Consider the following 25,132-nt stretch of genomic DNA (forward strand, 5'->3'; position numbering starts at 1 on the left):
TTGATGGACATTTAGGCTCTTTCCATAATCTGGCTATTGTTGAGAGTGCTGCTATAAACATTGGGGTACAAGTGCCCCTATGCATCAGTACTCCTGTATCCCTTGGGTAAATTCCTAGCAGTGCTATTGCTGGGTCCTAGGGTAGATCTATTTTTAATTTCTTGAGGAACCTCCACACTATATTCCAGAGTGGCTGCACCAGTTTGCATTCCCACCAACAGTGCAAGAAGGTTCCCATTTCTCCATATCCTCGCCAGCATCTATAGTCTCCTGATTTGTTCATTTTAGCCACTCTGACCGGCGTGAGGTGGTATCTCAGTGTGGCTTTGATTTGTGTTTCCCTGATGATGAGTGACGTTGAGCATCTTTTCATGTGTCTGTTGGCCATGCCTTCTTTGGAAAAGTGTCTATTCATGTCTTCTGCCCCTCACTGTCCTTTCCATTTTTGATTCTTTTACTAGCTTCAGAATTAGAGCCTCTCATTAAATAATCTGACTTTTGTGTATAATTTGACTTGGTGCCAGAGGCTCATCCTCTCTGTTGTCTTCCTGCCTCTGGGCTTCCTGCTGCCTTTGGCTGGTTCTTTTTTTTTTTTTTTTAAGTTTAAAAAAAAATTACATTTATGTATTTTTGAGAGACAGAGTGAGACAGAATGAGAGCGGGGGAGGGGCAGAAAGGGAAGGAAACGCAGAATCTGAAGCAGGCTCCAGGCTCTGAGCAAGAGTTCAGCACAGACCCCAACACGGGGCTCGAACCCACAAAATGTGACCTCATGAACTGAGCCAAAGTCGGACACTTAACCGACTGAGCCACCCAGGCGCCCCTGCCTTTGGCTGGTTCTGTGTCACGGCTGTTCCCTGCTTCCCCATCCTCACTGGTCCCATCTTTTTTCTCCTTCTGTTCCACGGACTCTCCCTCTCCAAACCACCAAGAAGAAGAAGTAACCAATATGGGCAATAATCTTTCTAAACCATTCTCTCCCCAGCTATCTATAAAGATCCTTCAGGAAAGATGTAAAACTTTACTTGTCATGGAGAGAGTAGCACCTGTTCAGGCCCAGAACATTTTTCAATTGAAATGTACCTGCAGCAGTGGTACAGGTTTTTTGCCTGTCATTTGGACCCTTGCTTTTCAGAGAACTGGATACTATTTCAACATAATCACATTCAAACAACAGAGCTCTTATCAGTAAGAGACTAAGGGAAGACAATGAATCTATTCTGAGAGATCTGTGTGTGTCTTTTCAAATATATTTCAATATATTTTCAATATATTTCACTTTTCAAACAAGCTTAAATATAATCACAAAAGTCACGTAAGGTGATTTGACTTTAGGAAATAAATAGACGGTTCGGTGGATATTGATAGTATTTTTAGTAAGTTTCACATTGTTTGCTACCAATTCTTTCCTCCATTAGCTCCCCTCTTATTTTCATGAAGTTCCTGCAGCCACATATGATAACTACATTACAGGAGCTTGAGAACAGTCCTCTAGGTGAACTTTGTCAGGGATGGCCAAACAATAGTTGTTAATTAAGGAAGAAAATATATTTATGCAAATTAACAGGAATTGGAGAAAGAGAGAACTCATCTCCTAGAAGATGTAACTGCAAACAAAAGAAGGATGAAGGAGCTAGAAGATAATTTGCTTTACCGGCTGACGAGTACCCAGGGGTCCCTGGTGGAAGACGAGAGTCTCATCGTCGTGCTGAGCAACACAAAAAAGACCGCGGAAGAGGTGACACAGAAGCTGGAGATTTCGGCAGAGACAGAAATTCAGATTAACTCAGCCCGGGAGGAATACAGACCCGGTGAGTTTGGTAATGAAAGACAAATGTCACAGGAAAATGAAGTGAGAAACAAACCAAAATCAGAGAAACTGAAGGAAGTAAGGGCTGTGTGAAGTGGGGTGGCCGCTCCTGTTTTGTGACGTTGCGTTGGGACATATACAGTAAGACTGGGAGAAAACATTTTTTAATGGTGTAAATTCTCTAGGTGCTGATAATCCATGTTAGTTAGCAAATTCTTTCAGGTCCCTGTGAACTTATTTTTAAATTAGAAAGTAAAAAGGGAGACCTTTTAAAGAACGTCTGACTACAGTTTTGAAATTAAGGAATTAGTGCAGCGTTTGTGGGCTGCTCATTAGTTCTTTATCATTTGGTCACAATGAGCCGGTGTTTTGTTTGCAGTCTTTGTATTAGGAAGGTAGTTCCTTGGTCTCCTGGGAGTGCTTTAGTCTTACTCAGCAATTTGCAAAGCAGTGTTGTTCATTGGTTACAAGAGGGGCCTGCTAAAAGAACTCAATTCCCTTTAGAAATTTATCATTCTTTCCGAAAAAATAATCAAAACAGCATCATCTGCTGCTGGAGAGTCAGGAGCATCATCTTTGCGATGATGCCTTGTTTTGCCACCCTGACTCCAAGCTTAGTCAAGGCTTCCTCATGGAGCTTAAGAATGAGGTCCATAAAATGCCTACACACTTTGCTGGGTGTTAGAGTGTTTGCGATCCCATCAGTTACCTTTTCTACCTATGAAAAAATATAGTGAAATTCATAAGGGTTCTAAATCCATAAGAGGTTCTAAAATGGAAAAATGCTGTGTGATAAGCACAAATAGAGTGCTTACACAGAGCTTATAAATAAGAGTTAAATATATATAATGAGCATTGCTCTAGACTCTCAGAGCTGGTAGATAGTCATTGATAAAAATAAAACTTGTTGTTTTCATTTAGAGTTTAGGCTGGTCTGGGCACAGATCATTTATTTTCCACCCTCCTAGCACAAGCAACCTTGCTCTCTGTCTTTCAGTGGCAACACGGGGCAGCATCCTGTACTTCCTCATCACTGAGATGCGCTTGGTTAATGAAATGTATCAGACTTCACTCCGCCAGTTTCTTGGCTTGTTTGACCTTTCCTTAGCCCGGTACGTCTGCACTCAGGAAGCCAAGCTGAATTCTATATCTGTGGGCTAGAATGATGACATTACATTTGTAACTTCTTTTCCTTTTGCTACTGAGTCTTTTTTTCTTTTTTTAATCTAAGTGTAGTGTAATTACCAGGGTGTTAACAAATCATTCTCATTTGTCATTTTATGCTCAGAGACAGGCCCATCAACTCTTCATCCATTGATTGATCCCTTTGGTTTTGTTTCTGTTACACAAGAAAATTCCCAAGACTTTTTTTTTTGTGAGTGACAGTACCCTGCGGGTAAAATCGATTTAGGCAACACTGAGGATTCTGTTATGTCATTTTATGTTGAGAGAATGCTTGTTATTTTCGATTGAGGATGCTGATTCTTGTGTACAAAGGAACTGGCTCTCCAAAGTTATGTATTTGCCGTTAAAGAGGTTGTTTTTATGGACAATGGGAAAGGGCAGTGGGGTAAGCTGGATTTAAGTGTTCTCTCCTGCAGGTCGGCCAAGAGCCCAATCACAAGCAAGAGGATTGCTAGTATCATTGAACATATGACTTACGAGGTTTACAAGTATGCAGCCCGGGGATTGTATGAGGAGCACAAGTTCTTATTCACCTTGCTGCTTACCCTGAAGATCGACATCCAGAGGAACCGAGTGAAGCATGAAGAGTTTCTCACCCTTATTAAAGGTCAGTATAACAATGGCAAGCGTTGTACACGGGTCCAGATGTACGAATTCTTTGAAGGTCTTGTGTGGTATTTTTTTTTTTTTTCTGGCTACAGTAGTTTCCTTGCATGTCATTGGAGATTGCGTATATGTGAAATACTTTATTTGTTCATTTTTTTTTTTATTTTTTATTTTTTATTTAAAAAAAAATTTTTTTTTTCAACGTTTTTATTTATTTTTGGGACAGAGAGAGACAGAGCATGAACGGGGGAGGGGCAGAGAGAGAGGGAGACACAGAATCGGAAACAGGCTCCAGGCTCCGAGCCATCAGCCCAGAGCCTGATGCGGGGCTCGAACTCACAGACCGCGAGATCGTGACCTGGCTGAAGTCGGACGCTTAACCGACTGCGCCACCCAGGCGCCCCTTTATTTGTTCATTTATTGCATGAATATTTATTGAGAACCTACTACTGTATGCCAAGGCACAGACTAGGCACTTGGGGCACATCATAAAACAACAAGTAAATTGTGTAGTATGGGAGAAGCTAGTAGGCACTATACAAAAAGCAAAGCAGGAAAAGGGGGATGGGGAGTTACAGGGTATGTGGACTGGGAATTAATATTCTAAATGGGATATTTAGTGGGGTATCTAATGGGTAGGCCTCCCTGAGAGATGGACAAGTGAGTAAAGGCCTGGAGGAGCAGGGGTCGCTGGCCTTGGGGACATGCAAAGGAAGAGTATCAAAGGAAGACAGCATCAATGCTCTGGTGGGAGTCAAGCCTCCCATGACTGAGGCTGGAGCCATGGTGTGTGTGTGTGTGGGGGGGTGATTGTGGAGCTCATCTTGCAGATATTGATTCTGTATCTGTTGAGGCATTGCTCGCAGGCAGGTCCCCTGTGCCACTGCACAATACAGACCAGTGGAAGGCTAGGAAACAAATTTGCAGTCACGTTCTTGAATGTCTGGACAAAAAATATTTAAAGTAACTGTGGAAATGATGCTCGGGTCGAAATGGCTTTATCTACTACACCTTTCTAAGCCATCTCTTTATAGATGAGACACAATTTTATCTACAGTAGGTGGGGGGGAGATTTTCATGTTTACCTGGAGAGTAGATTTGCAGAGGAACTTGAAAAGGACCCTGAAGGAGCAGTAGGGAAGGGGTGTGGGTAGGCACATGCTGTGCCCTGGGGGTATGTGTGGGTCCACAGCCATATGTGAATAAATGCATATTCGTGTTTGTTTAAATATGCATTTGCATATGTATCTTATAGAAACAACAAAGACTCATTTGGTTACACTTGAACTTAGAAATGTATGATTTATGGGGCATCTGGGTAGCTCAGTCCGTGAAGCATCCAACTCTTGGTTTTGGCTCAGGTCATGGTCTCAGTGTCCCAGGGTCGTGAGATCAAGGTCTGTGTTGGGCTTTGTACTGACAGCCCAGAGCCTACTTAGGATTCTCTCTCTCTCTCCCTCTCTCTCTGTGCCTCCCTTCTCTTGGTTTCTCTCTCTCTCTCTCTCTCTCTCTCAAAATAAATAAAGAAACTTAAAAAGAAAAAAAGAAATGTATGATTTATGGACAATCTCTCTCTCTCTCTCTCTCTTTCTCTCTCTCTCTCTGTCTTTAATTCTTTGTCTCTAACCCTCGAACTCTTGCTCCTTAGGTTTCTTTATTTTTCAGTTTTCCTAAATTGGAGCACGTGGATGAACTGGGGAGACATCCCTTAGATGTTTGGTGTCGGGGTTGACTTTTTCGCCGAGCCCTTCCAATAATACTGTCTCATTGACTGGTCCTCCAGCTGATGGGCATTTACTGTGGCAAGTTGTTCCCGACACGAAATGCATTTCCTCATGAAATGCATCCAGGTCTGGTTGAAATACCGTAAAGTGTGTTACAGTTTGGCATGATGATAGCAGATGTGGGATTAGGTTTAGCAAGACTAAGTGAGAATAGTGACTTTGCTGATTTCTTGATGAGTGTCTCAAGCAGATTCTTTAACTTTTTTCAGGCTTCAGCCTCCTCAGCTGTAAGACAAGGATAGTCAAACCCACATCATCAGATTCTTGAGAAGTCGTACAATTTCTGTAAATCTCGGCACATGGAACGTGTACAGCAAATGATAGGCATTGTGATATTTTCTTTAGTATTTTAGTTTGTTTTGATTAGTCCCCGGCTGGCGTAGGCTGGACAGCTTTTGTGGGTCTTTGGCATTCAACAGTTTTAGAATGCTGCTTTATGAAACGGAGTGTCAGAAGAAACTTCGGAATGCAGTTACGTTGTAAGATTGCTCTTTGCTGGTTATGTTTAGTGACAGTTACCCAGTGAGTGAACTCCCCTGCAGAGGGAGTTCACTTGTTTGAAAATGTTATTTAAAGATTTTTTAAAAACGTTTTTGATTTTTTTTTTAACATTTATTTATTTTTGAGACAGAGAGAGAGCATGAACAGGGGAGGGTCAGAGAAAGAGGGAGACACAGAATCTGAAACAGGCTCCAGGCTCTGAGCTGTCAGCACAGAGCCCGACGCGGGGCTCGAACCCACGGGCCGTGAGCTTATGACCTGAGCCGAAGTCGGACACTTAACTGACTGAGCAACCCAGGCGCCCCCGTTTTTGATTTTTTTGAGAAAGAGAGAGAGAGAGTGAGGGAGGAGGGGAGGAGCAGAAAGAGAGGGAGAGAGAAAATCCCAAGCAGGCTCTGTGCTGTCAGTGCAGAGCCCGACTCGGGGCTTGAACTCCCGAACCGCGAGATCATGACCTGAGCCAAGATCAAGAGTGGGATGCTTAACCAACTTAGCCACCAGGCACCCTGAAAATGTTATTCAGATAGCAACAGTACTTTGATACTGGTCTTTTAATTTGCTCATCTCCAAGGTGGGAAAGGATCAGTCCAGATGGCGTGCTAAATCTGCTTTGGCTATACCGCTTTATAACTGTGTGGTGTAACTTGTATACATTTTTTGTTATAAGAACACATCATTTTTACAAAGTATTACCTTAAAAATTGGAACTTACCTTTTCCGAAAGTAAGGGTTTCCAGAATGAAAGCAACAGCGTAAGTCTCAATCATCTTGAGAATTTATTTTGAATTATTCCTATTCCAACCATTTATTCATCAGAAGTACATTTAATCTGGTGCCATATTATCCAGAAATACATCTGTCCCCAACCCATTACAATCATTCTCTGTGACCCATTGTACACTGTTAAAGCAGATAAGATATTCATGACACAGTTACTCTACTAAACAATGAATAATGCTTTGGTTGCAAGAAACACCCTTTCCTTCCCATAAATAGCTTCTCCCTAACTCTCTAGTGAATATCTCATTCTTTTGAGTTTGTTGGAAAATGGACGGTTTCCATAGAAATCGGTATGACATTTTTCAACACAATGCCACTGTCCTTAGGTCTTTAACTACTCCCTGCCATTAAAGCAACCTGTTTTGATTTTGTGAGTTAATAATCTTATCAAAATTGCTTCAAGGCCACACTTACCTTCTTGGAAATATACTAAGATGGATTTGGCAAAAGACAGTAATTTAGTGGGGTCCATGGGGTACCTGGATAAAGTAGAGATTGGCTCAATAAATATCTTGAGTATTGTTATTTGTTCATGACCTGCTCTGTTCAGAAAAGGATTTTAAAGGTAACCAAATGCATTGGTTATACTCTTTTAAGAATTATGCTTGGAGCATATTTTCCCTGAAACATTTTAATAGATGGTGTTTATTGAACAGTATATTATATCCTATAAAGACTTTCTAACTCTTCCTCTGACTTAAAATATGACTGTTCACACATTTAGTTTTTCTGAGGTGAGCAACCATAACATTTTAAGGTGTCATTTATTTTATGGTACTGTGAGAGTTACATGAATCGCATGAGCTTAGGTAAATCAGCAGCAAGATAAGAGTCACTACCCACTGGAAATATTTGCTGTGGTTAGATTGACCAAAAATAAGTGATACAACACAGGATCCTTGGATGTGCTCAAAATGGATATAGATAATATGCTGATTTATAGATGAGAACTCTTTAAACACATGTAGTGCTGCTGACATTTCTAGATAAATTCTCTCCTTGAAAGAGCTTGTGTGAACATCATGCACTTCTTAACATTGACAGTAGCTACTCATTTAGTGACCCTCTGCTCTGGTCTTGATCCCATTTCGTGTGCTTTACACATGTGTTTTCTGTCATTCTGTCATTATCACAACATCCAGGCTTCATTATTCCCAGCGTACATATATTTGGAAACAGAGACCCAGACAGATGAGCTGCCTTGTCCCAGACCTTGGCCAGATGGGGCTAGGACAGAATTCAGCATCCTCCTGGGCCACACTTATATTGCTGATTCTCAAGTGTGTTTTTCTAAAATCATCTATTCCTTTATTAAATTTTAAAGCTTGTCCATTACGATGACACCTTTCTGAGTTAAAAAAATGTCAAGGTTGTAAAATAATTAAAATGAAAAGTGTAAGCAAAAGCTGTTGTAAATAGACTGTTTTAGAGTAAAGAAAGAAAAGTCTAATAACTTTATATGTTTAATTTTAAAGGAGGTGCCTCACTGGACCTTAAAGCTTGTCCTCCTAAACCATCCAAATGGATCCTGGACATGACCTGGCTGAATTTAGTGGCACTCAGCAAACTTAGACAGTTTTCTGATGTCCTTGATCAGGTAACTTGTGCTTTGAATAAACTTATGGCAGTGTCATGGGGAGCAGCTTCCTGATTTATCACCAGCTACAGTATTTGCAGAGGAGAGATTTTTTCACTTTGTCACTCATACAATGGTATTACCTGTGTTTGACCTTGCTCATGCTCACTCAACTCTCTGATAAAGCGAACTCCACCCAAGTTTAACTACTATTGTCCTGTACCATATGTCAGTATCACCAACTGGAGATCCACAAGTGGGGAAACTGATAGATTTAATTAGATCATTAGATACAGTTAAGAGGAGATTGAATGGAAAAAAAAAAAAAAATACAAAGAGCCTGTATCTAAATGCCTGCCCATTTGTCCTTGTCTCTCTTCTTCTTCCTCTCCTTGTCCTTCCACCATTATATTGCTTTAGCCAGGCATCTGGACTTACATCTAATGCCAGTGCTTGGCCCCTTATCTTTACAAGTTATTGTCCTTTCCCAACCAGCCAGTTCCCTATGAATTGTGTATGTACTGGGATCATGGAAGTTGGGTCTGGAGAGTTCAGTTGAGACAAACCAGGAAACAGATTCTTAAAAATCAGAAGACCAGAGAGGTCACACTGACAGCAAGGTGGCTTTATTCAGCCATGAGTTGTAGGCTTTTTTATGACCAGAACCTGTGCTAAGGTTGGTTCTTCACTTTCCTCCCAGTTGAAGTTGACCAGAAGCTTAATGTTCAGCTTTTTAAAAATGCTTTGTATGTTTTTATGTATTTTTATGTTTTGGCCTATGTCTGGTGATCTGCATTATTTCTACCATGTAGTGAAATAACTTTCATTTGGGAGGTTTTAATGCACTCTAGCTTATTCCCCTCGAAGGTGACTGCTAGTGACCTTTCCTGGACTGATATCTGTTCAGTAACAGTTGCTGTCTTATGGAGATTATCTTGTGCTGAAATCCCTCCATGTCATATAGTCTTTGATGACTGAGGGAAGTTATTGTTTTTTACTCTTATATGATACTTTCTAAATACAGATCTGGAATGCCTTTTCCTTTGATTAGGCCTCCCAGAAATATACCAGGGGCTTTAATCGAAGGGAATATACCAGAGAACATAGGATTACATTTATCTTCAGATGTTGTTTGTTTGTTCTATGTTTTTGAGATGATTACCGACAGAATGCTTGTCTCTCTTTGAGTTTTTAAGCTCTAAAGGATAATGGACTGTATTCTTTTCCTCTTTCTCAATTACGTAAAGGAAACATGTGTATCATTATTCATTCGATGATGATATGAAATGGTATATTTCACATTACTCTAGATTAATAGAATATTGACCAAAAAGCTTTTTGTTCAATAATAAACATGCATTAAATGTCTTCTTTTGTGCCAGGAGTGGTCCTGGGAAATGAGGAAGCATATGTGAATAACTAAATGAATTTGTTCTTGATCATGAGAGGATTTCATGGAGCAAATCAGATTTCCTTAAAATAATGAAAATGAGTTTTCATTGATTTCTTTATTCCTTACAAAATTGTTACCACAAAGGCATTAGAAGATATTAAGCAAATCAAGACTCTCCCTACTTCAAAAACTAGCTGTAAGCTGGCATTAATACAGAGTGACTTTAGCGTAAATCACATTTGATTTTAGACTTCCACACTTTTTGCTACTAGAATATAAAATAATGAAAAGGTCAAAGGATATCTTTCACACATGTCTGGAATGGTCAGAAGGTTTGATGAAAAATATCTGTGAACTATTACTAAAAGATTTTCTTGTGCTGTGATGCAATTCTTATCCCCTGATATTTCAGATATCAAGAAATGAGAAAATGTGGAAAACTTGGTTTGATAAGGAAAACCCTGAGGAAGAACCCCTCCCAAATGCCTATGATAAATCTCTTGACTGCTTTAGACGTCTTCTCCTTATTAGATCCTGGTGTCCTGACAGAACCATTGCCCAGGTAAAAAGTACATATTAGAAAAAATAGGAGAATATATTTTTTTAAAGATTTTTTTAATTATTATTTTTAAGTAATCTCTGCACCTAGTGTGGGGCTTGAACCTACAACTCTGAGATTAAGAGTCACATGCTCCGCTGACTGAGCCAGCCAGGCACACCTGGGAGAATATATATATATGTATTTTTTTTTTTTTAATTTAAATTTTAGTTAACATACGGTGCAGTATTGGTTTCTGGAGTAGAATTCAGTGATTCATCACTTACATATAATACCCAGTGCTCATCCCAACAAGTACCCTCCTTAATGCCCATCACCCATCTAGCCCATCGCCCACCCATCTCCTTCCGTCAACCCTCCATTTGTTCTCTAGAGTTAAGAGTCTCTTATGGTTTGCATCCCTCTCTCCCTTTTTTTCTTTTCCCCTTCCCATATGTTCATCTATTATCTTTCTTAAATTCCACATATGACTGAGATCGTGGTATTTGTCTTTCTCTGATTGACTTATTTCACTTAGCATATACACTCTAATTCCATCCACATCATTGCAAATGGCAAGATTTCATTTTTTATGGCTGGGTAATATATTCTATTGTATATATGTACCACATCTCCTTTATCCATTCAGCAATCAATAGACATTTGGGCTCTTTCCACAGCTTGACCGTTGTTGATAATGCTGCTATAAATATTGGGGTGCATGTGTCCCTTTGAATCAGTATTTTTGTATCCTTTGGGTAAATACCTAGCAATGCAACTGCTGGATCGTAGGGTAGTTCTGTGTTTAACTTTTTGAGGAACCTCTAAACTGTTCTCCAGAGTGGCTGCATTCCCACCAACAGTGCAAGAGGGTCCTCCTTTCCCTAGGAGAATATTTTTAAGGAGAATTTCCTTTGAAATATAAAGAAATGTTGAAAATTTTAATCCCAATGTGAATTTTCTTGGAGGCTTCTTTGGAATTTTCTAGCAGTACCTATGTGCAAAATGAAAAAATAAACAAATATAGCGAGGTGTACGTTTGGGCTAAATGATTTACTCATCTTCTTTGTTCTAAATGGTACAAGAATGAATGAGAATGCCATGTTTTTAAGTTGTCACATAGGTATAACATAAAGGTGATGTATTGCTCTTCCATACCATTTTTATATTAACTTAGACATGATATGGCTGCTCCATTTTGTTAGTAGTCAAAGAACGTTTCTTTAAATCGGAATGATGAGAAGGCACTAGGAGGAGAGGCAGATGAGAGGGTAGCACAGTATTCCCAAATCTATAGTTGTGATCCCAGAAAGCCTCACCACCCCTGATGCAGGAGATGGCTTAAGATTCTTTGAATTTTACGTATGGTTTAAATGTGAATCCTGCCTCCAAAAGATCCATCTTTTCAAAGACTTTTAATTTGCTGGCCCACCATCGTGGAAATGTCACTGCTAACAAGACCTGCGGTGTCCTGCCTTCACATGAAAAACTCAGCTTGAATATTCAGCTCAGGTTGACTCCTTAGGTGCTTCTCCCAAGAAGCCACATAGTAAAAATAGGCTGGGTTTATAATGGGATGTAGGAAGTTCAGCGCTTCACTCTCCAGAGGGAGCATTAAAACCGTATGGAGTAACCATCTCCAAAATCCATGTAGGTACCCAGGAATCATGAAAACAACTAGATTCAATGATTTATTGAGAAAAGAAAAATGAGTTTTGCAATACAGGGCAACTGAGATCACCCTTCCTTCAGTTTTTCTTCTCAGTTTCATTACTTTTATCTTGCCCAAAAGAATTGTCAAACTGTTGCCTTAAGGACAATGTAGAAAGTTCAAGTAGTTCGTTTCTTTCTCTTTCTTTCTTTCTTTCTTTCTTTCTTCCTTCCTTCCTTCCTTCCTTCCTTCCTTCCTTCCTTCCTTTCTTTTTCTTTCTTTCTCTTTCTTTCTTCCTCCTTCCCTCCCTTTCTTCCCCTCTTTCTCACTTCCTTCCTCCCCTCTTTCCCTCCTCCCTCCCTCCTTCTCTTTCTTTATTACTTCCTCTGCTTTCTCCCTCCCTCTCCTCTCATCCTCTCCCTCCCTTCCTCTCTTCCTTCCTTTTTACCCCCTCATGTAACATTTTATTTGGTTCAGTGCTAAAATTTAAGTCTACAAGCTCCTTTGTAACTTTGTCATCTTCATCCTGGCGTCTGTCATCTATAGGCTGGGCACAGCCATGGCTTCCTAACTGGGGTCTCCTCTTGCTCCTTCTTGCCCACCCTAGTCAATCCTGTATGTTCTAGAGAACATACAGAAATGGAAATAAGAAATGGAAATAAGATATTCTATTCCTTGGCTTTTAAAGTCTTTCAGTGCCTTCCCATGGCCCCTATGATAACACCCAAGTCTTAAGATCTAGAAGTCCTCTCTGGAAAAATGTTTTCTCCTCTGAAATTCTTATGCTCACATTATATTCCTTTTGTGATTTTCAACCAGACACCTTCTTGGGAAGCATATTAGAAGGTCTACAGTGTGGGTACGTTCAGTCCCCATTTCCCATAAGCAGCATCAGGCTTGTTCTTGGTATTTCAGCTGAGTATGACTGCCCATGTCAGGGGACATTTGAGGGCCTGGTTGCAAAACCATTGCACTCTCGGAGGGTGTCACATGGTACATACACATTTATGTCTCAAAAGCACCCAGAAAAGAACAGGTGCAGAGGTGTGATTGACCATTTTTAAGCTCAGAGACGTAGGGTGTGGCAATCACTTTGAGAATGGATAGAGCATAGCTAGGTATTCAAAATGGAAGAAGAGCCTGTATTACTGACTGAAATCAAACTTTGGATGTTTTTAAGTCAAAAACAATGGTTTAACCAGTACCACCCTTACTTTGGCTATCTGAAGCCTCTCTGATTTAAGGGAAACTCTACCTACAACTGTTTTGTGTTTCTCTGGGAATGAAAGTGGGGTCCTACTAAGGTCCACCTCACCAAGGCTCACTTTGCCCTGCACCTGGAAAAGTTACAGTTCATGTCGTACCCACACCTGGGCTCTGCTTATTATGTGAGAGCAATTCTTCTGGGGAATCCCACCGGGGATAAAAAACGTGGGTCTTACTCTAATGGGGTGGGAGAAGATAACAGAATGGAAGGAAGTTTTTCTTTGAGGGCACCCAATTTTTACCAGAGGGAGAATATAGACTAAAGGTCATACTCACAATAGTATTTTATCTAACATAATTATTTTACCTTATTTGAAAAGAGACTGTGTTGTTCAAAATATTTATATATGGTTGATAAGTTGACATAGCCTGTGATACTGCAAGCATGTATTTCAGTCAAACCAAAATTAACGGTAAGGGAGATAAGCCAAAAATGGAAAGATATGACAGTGATTAGGAGAACAATTATGGACTAAATCTTTAAAACATTAATGCATTCATTCAGGAAGCGTCTAATATATTTCATTCAACAAGAAGTCATTCAGTAGTTATCTATTGATAAGTATCCATTAAACCCCAGGCATTGTGCTGCTTACTTGATTATTGGAATGCATATGCATTTCTCTTAAAGCATCCTAAAGAATACAGTCACCTAATATTTTACATTTTTTTATGTACCAGGAAGTAGCCAGTGTATTGAACCAGGTTCCAGACAAGGAGTCCACCAACTTGGGTTCTGGTCTTTGAACTGTGCGATGTGTGTTGGCAAATAACACAGCCCCTCCACCTATGGAGTGGAGATAGAACAAGAAAAATGTCTGTGTCCTATTTCCCTAAGCAGAATTACTCTGGGCATCAAGATAATCTATAAAAATGAACTTTGGAAGCCACAGTGCATCAGACACGTGAAGGGGATAGAGCCACTTTTTGTGACTCCTGTACTGTCTTTGACAGGCCCGCAAGTACATCATGGACTCCATGGGAGAGAAGTATGCGGAAGGTGTTATCCTGGACTTGGAAAAGACGTGGGAGGAATCTGACCCGCGGACACCACTCATCTGTCTCCTGTCTATGGGCTCAGATCCCACGGATTCCATCATCGCCCTGGGGAAGAGATTAAAAATAGACACCCGTTATGTGTCCATGGGCCAGGGCCAGGAGGTCCATGCCCGCAGGCTCTTACAACAGACCATGGCGAATGTGAGGCCAAATGTCTACTCTTATGTTGTTGATATTGCAGGTTATAGAATAGCAACGCAGAAAAGAACTTGAGCATCAATAAGAATTTAAATTTATGCACTGTGTGTTATTCACTAAAGAGGGAAAAGTATAATGTCTATTAGGAAATTTTCATGGAAAAATTAGATATAATTTAAGACTTTTTCTGCTGAACCGTGACTTATGGAAAACTTAGCCGACCAGAACATGTTACTTCCCAACCAGTTTGCATAATGCGAAGCCCCACTCCAGATCTCAAACCCTCAGTGGGGTCTATAGCCCCCAACTCTGCCTCCACCATATGCTCCGGCCCTTCCAGCTCTGCTCTTGGAATCCCCACATTCCAGAATCCACCATACCATGCCTTTCTTGAGTTCCAGAATGCATGATCTATGCCCTGGAGCCCCCCATGCCTGGCCCAGGTTTCAGAGGCCAGGAATCTGCCATTACCCTGCAGTGGTACCAGAGGTTTTAGGAAACCTGGCTTGTCACCTTCCAGGCGGGGCTCCTAGAACCCTCTGAGGCTTGCAAATTCTGTAGCATGCAGAGCATGCCATACCCAGGCCTCACGTGGGGGCCACCGTATGGTGATCTCGCAAATGGGATAGCCACACCCAGAGCTAGGGCACTTTCAGGGACTTAAATGAACTGAATGCTGAAGGTCCTTCTTCCATTTTGTCTCTAGAATTCCATCTCCAGGACAGGGCACTCATGTGTTTACTCTGGTCTGGCATGTCCAGCTCTGCCTGTAGGATCCCTCACCCCTGCTCCCCTCTTCTTCCACGCCTTGACCAAGCAGGGAGGGCAGAAGCACTTGGCTTCTCATTCCTACTGGAGAACGTGCAGTTTTGGTCTAGATGCCTTTCTGGCTTTTTTTTAGACCAGACCTACTCCTTCTTCCCTGAGTCTGAGCTCTTTCCCATATCTCAAAACTCTTTCGATACCCTCCAGGGGATTCCCCTGCTGACGACATAACTGGCTGTCTTCACGCCATCCCAAACCCCCATCGCCAGGCCAACCACGAAACCACTGGGTTCTAGGTCCTAGCCGCTCAATCTAGACCCTTATTGCTGTGCTGCATCCTGGTCCATTTCCTCCAGTCTAGACCTGAACCTACTAGGTTCTGGAACCCCCACATTTACCTTGGACCTCTTCTATTCCCAAATTGTGCCCTGCCCCTGCTTTGGTGAAGGTTCGGGATGGGAAGTGGGTGCTCACATATGCTGTGCTACGTCTGAGCATTTGATCTGCAGTTGGGAGGGCACAGTGTGCTCAGAGATGAAAACAAGCATCTACATTTAAGAATGCCTGGCCTCTCCCTCCTCTTGGCCTCCTCTCCTCTCTTCCCTCCCTTCTTTTCACTTCCTCTGTTCCTCCCTCCTCATATTACTATGCTTAGAACAAAAACACCGACATTATTTAACTCTAATTTAAAATAAATAAGTGTTTAATAAATACAGTTTCAGGAAACTAAATTAGAGTATAAATGGAATAATTCAGTTTATCCATGTTTTCTGTTTAGTAGTTTAGTTTGAAGTAGAAGAAAAAAAATCTATTATTATTATTAGTGTGATTATAAATTGTCAGAGGTTATAGTTTTTTAAAAAGTTTTGTAAGAAAGGCTTGAGGTGGAGCCCCTGGCTGGCTCAGTCAGTAGAGCGTGTGACTCTTGATCTTGGGGTTGTGGGTTCGAGCCCTATGTTGGATGTAGAGATTAGTTAAAACATAAAATATATTTTTTAAATTTTTAACGTTTATTTTTGAGAGACAGAGAGACAGAGTGTAAGCAGAGAAGGGGCAGAGGGAGAGGAAGACGCAGAATTGGAAGCAGGCTCCAGGCTCTGCACTAGCAGCACAGAGGCTGATGTGGGGCTCGAGCCCACAAACCGTGAGACCATGACCTGAGCCAAAGTCAGACACTCAACTGACTGAGCCACCCACGTGCTCCAAAACATAAAAATAACATAAAGTAAACAACATGTTAATAAAAAAAGAAAAAGGAAGGTTTGAGGCAATATGACAGGCAACATGGATGATCCACTCAGTAAGAAGAACAGAAAACACTTAATACACAATGTGGCAATTCCCAAGAAACAGACTCAGCTAACAGATTCCATGGGGAGGGTTGAAACAGCAAAGTTCTCAGATGCCCCTACATGCTGGCTGACAGAAAGCAGCTCAACCCTTTCTGTGGTTGTTATGTTTTACATTTGATTTTTTAAAAATTGTGAACAGTGCCAATTAACATTTTTCAAGGGACCAACGATAGTTTCCTTATTCAGCAGCACTCTATATTCCTCAAGAAAATATAAGGGGATATGTGAAATTTCACAGCAATCAGTTTTATACTAAGATTTTAGATTTGGTGCTTGGTTTATTTCTTGGAAAGAGAAAGCTCAGGCTGCACTAGTCAAACCTAAATGATCTGAAGTTACAGTCAAGAAAACAACTCCAGATTATGATCTGAATATTATAGATCATTTTAGCCAAACTAGTCTATAGATTAGATATTAAGTAAATTATTACTACGTGAACTAAATTATTGCCTCTGTTGCTTTATGCAAGGAATATTCTTTTTTTTATTTAAAATTTTTTAAATGTTTGTTCATTTTTTGAGAGACAGAGAGAGAGCGTGAGTGTGTGTGTGTGTGGGGGGGGGGGGGTGGTGGTGGTGGCAGGCAGAGAGAGAGAGGGGCACAGAATCTGAAGCAGGCTCCAGGCTCTGAGCTGCCAGCACAGAGCCCAACGCAGGGCTTGAACTCATGGACTGTGAGATCATGACCTGAGCCGAAGTCAGACGCCCAACTGACTGAGTCACCCAGACGCTCCTATACAAGGAATATTCTTATGCTCATAAAATGCGTTATACAAAAGTAGGGCTTTTTGTGTTCTAAGGCTCTTGTCCTTAGAGTGGTCAGATTCCCCAGAGAAGGTTTTCCCACAGTTTAGAGGGTATATGCCCTACTGCCAGTATTCTGGGAACTCCACAGGAGAAGGGAGGTAATAGGCCTCAAAATTGAGCAGGTAAGTGTTCTTTCACCTGTCTTCATTGAGGTTCCTAGACCCTTCATGTGCGGATGTCCTCCAGTCTGGACCCTGTCTATTTTGCCCCCTAAAAAAACCAGCTTTCTCTTTTTCTTTAGCAGAGGCTCTTGTGTGAGCCCGTCTTCTCCATTTCCAGAGGAACATCTTAGCACCTACTCTTGAGTGTTTGATGTTATGGGGCATAAATCAGGTTATGTCTCAGGTTGCCTTGAATGCTACTTGAGGATTCAGCTTTCTTGAGTCTGCTTTAAATGTCACTGGTATTGTCTCCACCCTCACTGTCCTTGTACTTAAGAGTTCATGACTTTAAAAGTGTCTGTTTGAAGGGGTGCCTGGGTGGCTCAGTCGGTTAAGCGTCCGACTTCAGCTCAGGTCATGATCTCACAGTTTGTGAGTTCGAGCTCTGCATCGGGCTCTCTGCTCACAGCTCAGAGCCTGGAGCCTCTCTCGGGTTCTGTGTCTCAGTCTCTCTCTGCCCCTCCCCCACTTGTGCTCCGTCTCTCTCTGTCTCTCAAAAATAAATAAAAATGTAAAACAAAAATGTTCGTTTGTTGTACTTCTCATGGAACATGGGAGGAGGCTGAGCTAAATGGATGCTTTCATCCAACCATCTGCACATGGCAGTGCTGTTACCTCTTTTGAGGCCTCACTGTGTTTTTTTTTTCACAGCTCCTACCATACATTATCACTGCAGTTGGCATGCTGGTATGTTGAGGGACAAGAAAAAATACACTTATCTCAACTAAACGTAATTGTATCCATAGATTTTTATCTGGATTAATTTAGTGCTTCTCTGTTAAATTTTAATTACTCAATTTCTAAAGGATGTCTTAATTTGAATCTCTGGGTGAAGCATGAAATAGCCTAATTTCCATTTATTCTTGTTGACTTAGGGGGGATGGGCACTTCTGCAGAACTGCCATCTGGGGCTCGATTTCATGGATGAGCTAATGGACATAATTGTAGAAACTGAGATCGTACATGATGCTTTCCGCCTATGGATGACCACCGAAGTTCATAAGCACTTTCCCATTACGCTCCTTCAGATGTCCATTAAATTTGCCAATGAGCCTCCACAGGGCCTCCGGGCAGGATTGAAAAGAACATACGGTGGTGAGTTGAGGAATACTTCCAAGTTTACAGGAGTTTTTGTGCTTCAGTTGTTTTCTTAAAGAAACGATAAAAACAATTAGTGACGATAGAGTTATAGCAGATTGTACTGTTGCTTAACCTGATGAGGAGAGAATAGCACTCTTTGTCATGCGCCACGTGGAACATGCTCTTGTGGCATGAGGGAGTCAGCTCATGCTTAGCCCTTTTCTATTTTTTCTGTTTTTCCACGTTACTCTGCTTTGGCCTGTGCCGTTCTCCAGCTGGACACCTGCCTTTTTATGGCAACATAATTTTGTCATTTATGGTCTTCATGCTCCGTATGTAAAGTTGGCCAGTAGCCTCTTCCAGGAGGAGAGGCTGAATTAAAGTTATGACCTGCCTCCATCACATGAAGCCGTCTGAACAATGTACAGGGTTTTTTTGGAGTTGCTAACAAGGCTCAAATTTCTGCCAACCTATAAGATAATGTGGGGATAAAATAGATGTGGAAGGATGAGGGCAGTAAAACAACAAAATTCTAAATAAAAAGCGTACAAATATATACATATATATATATATATATATATATATATATAAAATAATTGTAGTTATTTGGGGAATATACTCAGCATGTAGTAGGCTTCTATATACACTATTTTAATTAATAGTAAATTGTTAGTAGTGTATACAGAAGCCCATTGCAACCCGAGTACATGCTCCTAATAATAATAGAAATAGGGGCACCTGGGTGGCTCAGTCGGTTAAGTGTCCGACTTCAACTCAGGTCATAATCTCACAGTCCATGAATTAGAGCCTCGCGTCGGGCTCTGTGCTGACGGCTCAGAGCCTGGAGCCTGCTTCGGATTCTGTGTCTCCCTCTCTCTCTCTGCCCCTCCCCTGCTCATGCTCTCTCTCTGTCTCAAATATAAATAAAAACATTAAAAAATTTTTGTAAATAAAAAAAATAATAAAATTATTAGTAGTAGCAATTTAAATAACAGTAGTCGTATTTATTTTACTGCCCTCATTCTTCCACCTCTAGTTTACCCCCACATGACCTTGTCAGATTGGCAGGCACTTGATCCATGTTAGCAAGCCCCCGGCCACCTCCCCCAATCTCTTTGCAGGTATTTCAGAGAAAGAGACCATCTGGACACCCAAAGGTTAATTGTAATTGTTGTTGCATGAATGTGATAAAAATAATTCAAGATAAGTGAAGTTTATTATCAGAAATGTACAAAAATGATTAATAACGTATAACTGTAATAAAAAAAGAAAGATGTGCGAGTGATGGTACATTTTTTCACCCCCCCGACCACGACAGGTGTGAGTCAAGACCTGCTGGATGTGAGCGCTGTGGCCCAGTGGAAGCCCATGCTGTATGCCGTGGCTTTCCTGCACTCCACAGTCCAGGAGAGAAGGAAGTTTGGTCCCCTGGGGTGGAACATCCCCTATGAATTTAATCAAGCCGACTTTAATGCCACTGTGCAGTTCATCCAAAACCACTTAGATGACATGGAAGTCAAAAAGGTACTCTGTGCCCGCCATCTCATGCCACTGGCGATTGTGAGCATAGGTGCCCGTGCCTGCCCAGCTTTGGGATTGATCCTGTAAGAGCGACAATCTTGTGTGGTTGCAGACATATCTCTAAGTCATGGCAACTGGATCACACTTGCCTCTTGATTTCAGATGAAAAAAAAAAATGAACCAATTTTGATTATATTATTATTTCTCAAAACCAAGTTGAAATTACATGTAAGACAACTTGAAAAGCTCTACTGGGAGGGGGGAAATGGCTGAGAAAAGTTGTTTTCTAAAATCCTAAAAAATGAACATTAAAGCCTAGATAATTTTTGAAGCATGTGCCTTTTTTTTTTTTTTAACGTTTATTTATTTTTGAGACAGAGAGAGACAGAGCATGAACGGGGGAGGGTCAGAGAGAGGGAGACACAGAATCCGAAACAGGCTCCAGGCTCTGAGCTGTCAGCACAGAGCCCGACGCAGGGCTCGAACTCACGGACCGTGAGATCATGACCCGAGCCGAAGTCGGCCACTTAACCGACTGAGCCACCCAGGCGCCCCAGCATGTGCCTTTTAAAGACCTCCCTCAATATTCTCAAAAACTATCTTCTTTTTTTCTGTTGAACTTAAAGTATGAAAGCATATAGATGCACCAAAGGAGTCTATTTTAAATCACGAGCATGAGATTTGAGTAATGCTCAGGTTTGTCTGTGTAGATTTCTTCCTGCACATTTAACACTGCTAATAAAGAAGGAACAACTGGCATCGATGACCACAAATACGTAGACGTTCCTTGGTGGGGAAAACCAGGATGAGACCATAGTCAGTTGTACACAGCTTTTCTGTAAATTCCCCCAGGGCGTCTCCTGGACCACCGTCCGCTACATGATAGGAGAGATCCAATATGGGGGCAGAGTCACTGATAACTACGATAAGAGATTGCTGACCACGTTTGCTAAGGTCTGGTTCAGTGAAAATATGTTTGGATCAGATTTCAGCTTTTACCAAGGATATAATATTCCCAAATGCAACACCGTGGACGGCTATCTTCAATATATCCAGGTTTGTCAACTTCAGAATTTTATGCATAGAGCAAATATGTGCAGCCTTTTGACCATTTGGATATTTATTTACACTGCAAATACTGCTTTTGAAATAATTTTTAATGGTGATACATACTCTCACTGTAGGTGCTTCCTTCCTATGTTTCTATTCACCTAACGGTTAAAATGTTTATATTTGTTCTGAGTGTGTATTTTGTGTGAATGCCCTCCCTCCCTTCTCATTTATTCCTCAGTGAGGAATATTCTTTGGGGATAGGATAGGCCGGGCAGATTTTGAACTAGGGAAACCACACAAATCCCCTGGAGCTCTCCACTGTGAGATGTGAGACTTCAGGCAGCTGTAATGACTCATCCTGAGACCTTTGTTCCTTAATCCTGGCCCAGTGGAGGGCCTATGAGTATGTTCAGGAACCTGCTTTCCATAAACACTTCCTGTCTCAACCTGGGCACCGGTGACGTTCAGGGTGGGATTCTTCTTTGCGGTGGGATATAACCATATAGAGTGGTTAGCAGCGTTCCTGGCCTCCCTCCACTAGATGTCAGTAGCACCCCCACCCAGTTGTGACAATCAAAAATGTCTCCAGACATTGTCCCCTAGGGGTGGCATCTCCCCAGGCTGAAGAGTACTGCTCTCAGAAGGAATAAGGTAGATTGTGACTGGAAATTAAGGGGAAAAGATCTGATTTGTGTTTCAAGGTGACTACATTTTCTGTCTCTATGCCTTGAATGCTTTAGATCATTATGTAGAATTCTCTTTTGCATCTATCTGCGATTTATCTCCAACTGAACAAACTGGAACACGACAGCCCCAAAGGGCTAAATTTATCCGTACATTTAGAGGTTCTGTGATTTATGTATGTAATGAGTTTATCATATATTATCACCTCTACACTTTTACTAATTCACATCAGCAAATATATTTGTTTTAACTGTACTATATATGTCTTTAAATCATCAGCACTGAATAGGAAAGTGCCTATGAAGATATAAATTTAGATATGCCTGTACATATCTTTATTTACATATACCTCATTGCCCAGTGAACTTGAGGCTGTTCATAAAAGACATTATGTAAAAAGGAATAAAATAATGGAGGAGAGTGCAGGAACAATATGAAGAAGACAATAATAAAGTTTAGGATAATATTCACATGTAGAAACAAATATCAAATTGTAGGTACATTTTCTTTCTTTCAAATAGCTGAGTTCTTTGCCTGCTTTTTCTGCTTCTGATTGTCTCTTGCTGTCTCTGCATTTTTAAAAAATGTTTATTTTTGATACAGAGAGAGAGAGAGAGAGAGAGAGAGCGTGAGTGGAGGAGGGGCAGAGAGAGAGAGGGAGACACAGAATCTGAAACAGGCTCTAGGCTCTGAGCTGTCAGCACAGAGCCCGATGTGGGGCTCGAACCTACAAACTGTGAGATCATGACCTGAGCCGAAATTGGTCGCTCAACCGACTGAGCCACCCAGGCGCACCCACCACACCAACCTTTTTTTTTTTTTCTGTGCTTACAGCTCAGAGCCTATATCTTAACTGTTTATCTATGTCTCTGCTTTTCCCTCGGACTTGGTTGCTCTCAATATTCCTCTTTGTTCCTAGTCCTCGTCTTTCTCCCTGGGACAGTACAGTTCCCGCTGGCAGCCTTCTTTGGGCCATAATTGCTAAAACTGTCATTGGCTGGCATCTCAAAAAACATAGTAACTGTTAGTTATACCACATTTATTTAAATGATTGGTTCGAATTAAATCAGACCTTCAGAAAACAAAATACTAATCCGTAGCTCCCTTTTCTTATTTCGCATATTCTAAAATAAGACAGTGTCTCTTTGATTACATTTGCCTGAGGTACAGCATTAGAGAACCATCAACTTCCTATGTTTCTCATTGTTCATCTTCTTTTGAGGCAACTTTTGATTCTTTTCTGGAGCAGTTATTGAGATTGTAGCCTGACACAAATACGAGATCATGTAACTACTCGGCTTTTTTGGGAGGAGATTACTTTATGTTCTTTCTTTATTTTAAAATTCAAATATAGTTGACACGCAATGTTACATTACCTACCTGAATAAAACCTACCTACCTTAATAAAAACATTTGTTTCTTAAGACGGTATAATTTACCTGGTGTTCATGTCGGCCATCTGGGCTTCCCTGGGGTCTTTGTTGTTCAGAGCCTGCCTTCCTGCGACAGCCCCGAGGTGTTCGGGCTGCATCCCAATGCCGACATCACCTACCAGAGCAAGCTGGCCAAGGACGTGCTGGACACCGTCCTCAGCATCCAACCCAAGGACAGCTCTGGTGGAGGGGATGAGACCCGGGAGGCCGTGGTGGCCCGGCTCGCTGACGATATGCTCGACAAGCTACCCCCAGACTATGGCCCATTTGAGGTGAGTTGATGACATCCTGACAAGATGTCAATGGTGGACGTGTCTGTCTTGTTGGGGGAGTGAGGAATAAGGAAGGAGGGCAAAAAGTGATTTTTCTGAAAGTGAAAGAATATTTAAAAACTCACTTCCTGAAGAACCAGCAAAGGAAGTTTTTATTTTTTATTTTTACTTATTTTGTTAAAGAAGTCTTTAATTTTTTTTTTTTTAACATTTATTCATTTTTGAGAGACAGAGAGAAACAGAGTGTGAGTGGGGAAGGGGCAGAGAGAGAGGGAGACACAGAAACGGAATCAGGCTCCAGGCTCTGAGCTGTCAGCACAGAGCCTGACGTGGGGCTTGAACGCATGTCGTTCAAGCGAGATCCTGACCTGAGCTGAAGTCAGATGCTTAACTGACTGAGCCACCCGGGTGCCCCAAAGTTTTTAAATCTATAAATGTAATCACTTCAAAGTATAAATGATAAAAGAAACCTGACAAGAATGTTGATGTTCATAACTAGGTTTTAAGTATGTACCGATGGGTTAGGATTGTTTTTCTAGAACTTTCCCTTGAGGTGCTTCACATTATCATTTGTTCAAAGGAAAGTAGTGTATTTTTAGAGTAAAGCACCTGATCATTTATTTTTTTATTTGAGAGAGAGAAAGAGGAAGAGAGGGAGAGAGAGCATGAGTGGGGAAAAGGGGCTGAGGGAGAAAGAGAGAGAATATCAAGCAGGCTCCATGCTCAGTGTGGAGCCTGATGCAGGGCTCAATCCCATGACCCTGGCATCTTGACCTGAGCCCAGAGCGAGAGTCAGATGCTCAACCAACTGAGCCACCGAGGCACCCCAAGCACCTGATCATTAAAAAAAATGTTGTATAACATAATGCACACCTTAAAATTCCGGGCTTCTTAATTTCAGGGCACCTGTATTTATATCATTAATGCATTGCAGCTTCATAGGTTTTGAAAATTAATTTGTCTTTTTAAGATGTAAGTAACTTTTGTAAGCAAAATTTATGAGTAGGAAAGTTAATTTTTTAGGCAGTTTAGCAAATGTTACTGAAAAGATTAACCCTGAAGACATTTTTAAATCTTGGATAAAAACACAGGTGACTCACTTACTTTCCACATAGTCGTAATAGATGACCCAGACTAACCGTGTGACACTTTTGTCACAGGACCATCATGTTCCTTTATATATTGACCTTTTCTACCTGGTTTTCTGACAGGAATCTGCAGCATTTTGTTTCTTTAGCATCCTATTCTTTTCCACAAAGCATGTCCTTTTGGTTGCTAGTGCTATAGACTGAACTCAAGGACTTATCGCCAAGGGAATAATTTCCCCTGGAAAAAACTGATCACTTGCTTGGAGAAAATCAATACTCTTATCAGCTTTCATAAGCACCTCTCATTGTAGTATCAGGAAAGAGGTCATTCATATCTAACAGTGGTTGAAATATTTATGAGGCAATAAAAGTATCTAAAAATACCATAACAGTAACATAAATAACTGCGGTAACTAATGGGGTTTAGGAGAGTCCGCTCCCTTTGGCTGACTTTGTCGATGCTGCCTGAGGATAAAGCAACACGGCCCAGCAGGGTAGCTGATCGATCCATAGAAGAGTCTCAGTAAATACTTGTAAGATGGGAATGGATGGCTGGGTGGGTGGGTTGGAGGAAGAATGGATGAATGCTCTGATGGAAAGCACAGAAAGCTTTTAAAACAGAAGCCTAGT

The 25,132-nt window shown here is 41.2% G+C and overlaps 1 protein-coding gene across 1 annotated transcript in view; it reads left to right on the top strand.

Moving 5' to 3' along the window:
* Positions 1–25,132, top strand: part of DNAH5 (dynein axonemal heavy chain 5) — a 240,303-nt gene that overhangs the window by 202,447 nt on the left and 12,724 nt on the right. The window contains exons 66-75 of the mRNA XM_049648271.1: positions 1,568–1,811; positions 2,808–2,922; positions 3,412–3,602; positions 8,142–8,263; positions 10,048–10,197; positions 14,045–14,290; positions 18,247–18,466; positions 19,770–19,975; positions 20,825–21,028; positions 23,199–23,414. Of these exons, the coding sequence (XP_049504228.1) occupies positions 1,568–1,811; positions 2,808–2,922; positions 3,412–3,602; positions 8,142–8,263; positions 10,048–10,197; positions 14,045–14,290; positions 18,247–18,466; positions 19,770–19,975; positions 20,825–21,028; positions 23,199–23,414 (1,914 nt within the window). The remainder of the gene's footprint in view (positions 1–1,567; positions 1,812–2,807; positions 2,923–3,411; positions 3,603–8,141; positions 8,264–10,047; positions 10,198–14,044; positions 14,291–18,246; positions 18,467–19,769; positions 19,976–20,824; positions 21,029–23,198; positions 23,415–25,132) is intronic.

The sequence above is a fragment of the Panthera uncia genome, assembly GCF_023721935.1.
Source record: "Panthera uncia isolate 11264 chromosome A1 unlocalized genomic scaffold, Puncia_PCG_1.0 HiC_scaffold_17, whole genome shotgun sequence".
In the NCBI taxonomy this organism is placed as follows: domain Eukaryota; kingdom Metazoa; phylum Chordata; class Mammalia; order Carnivora; family Felidae; genus Panthera; species Panthera uncia.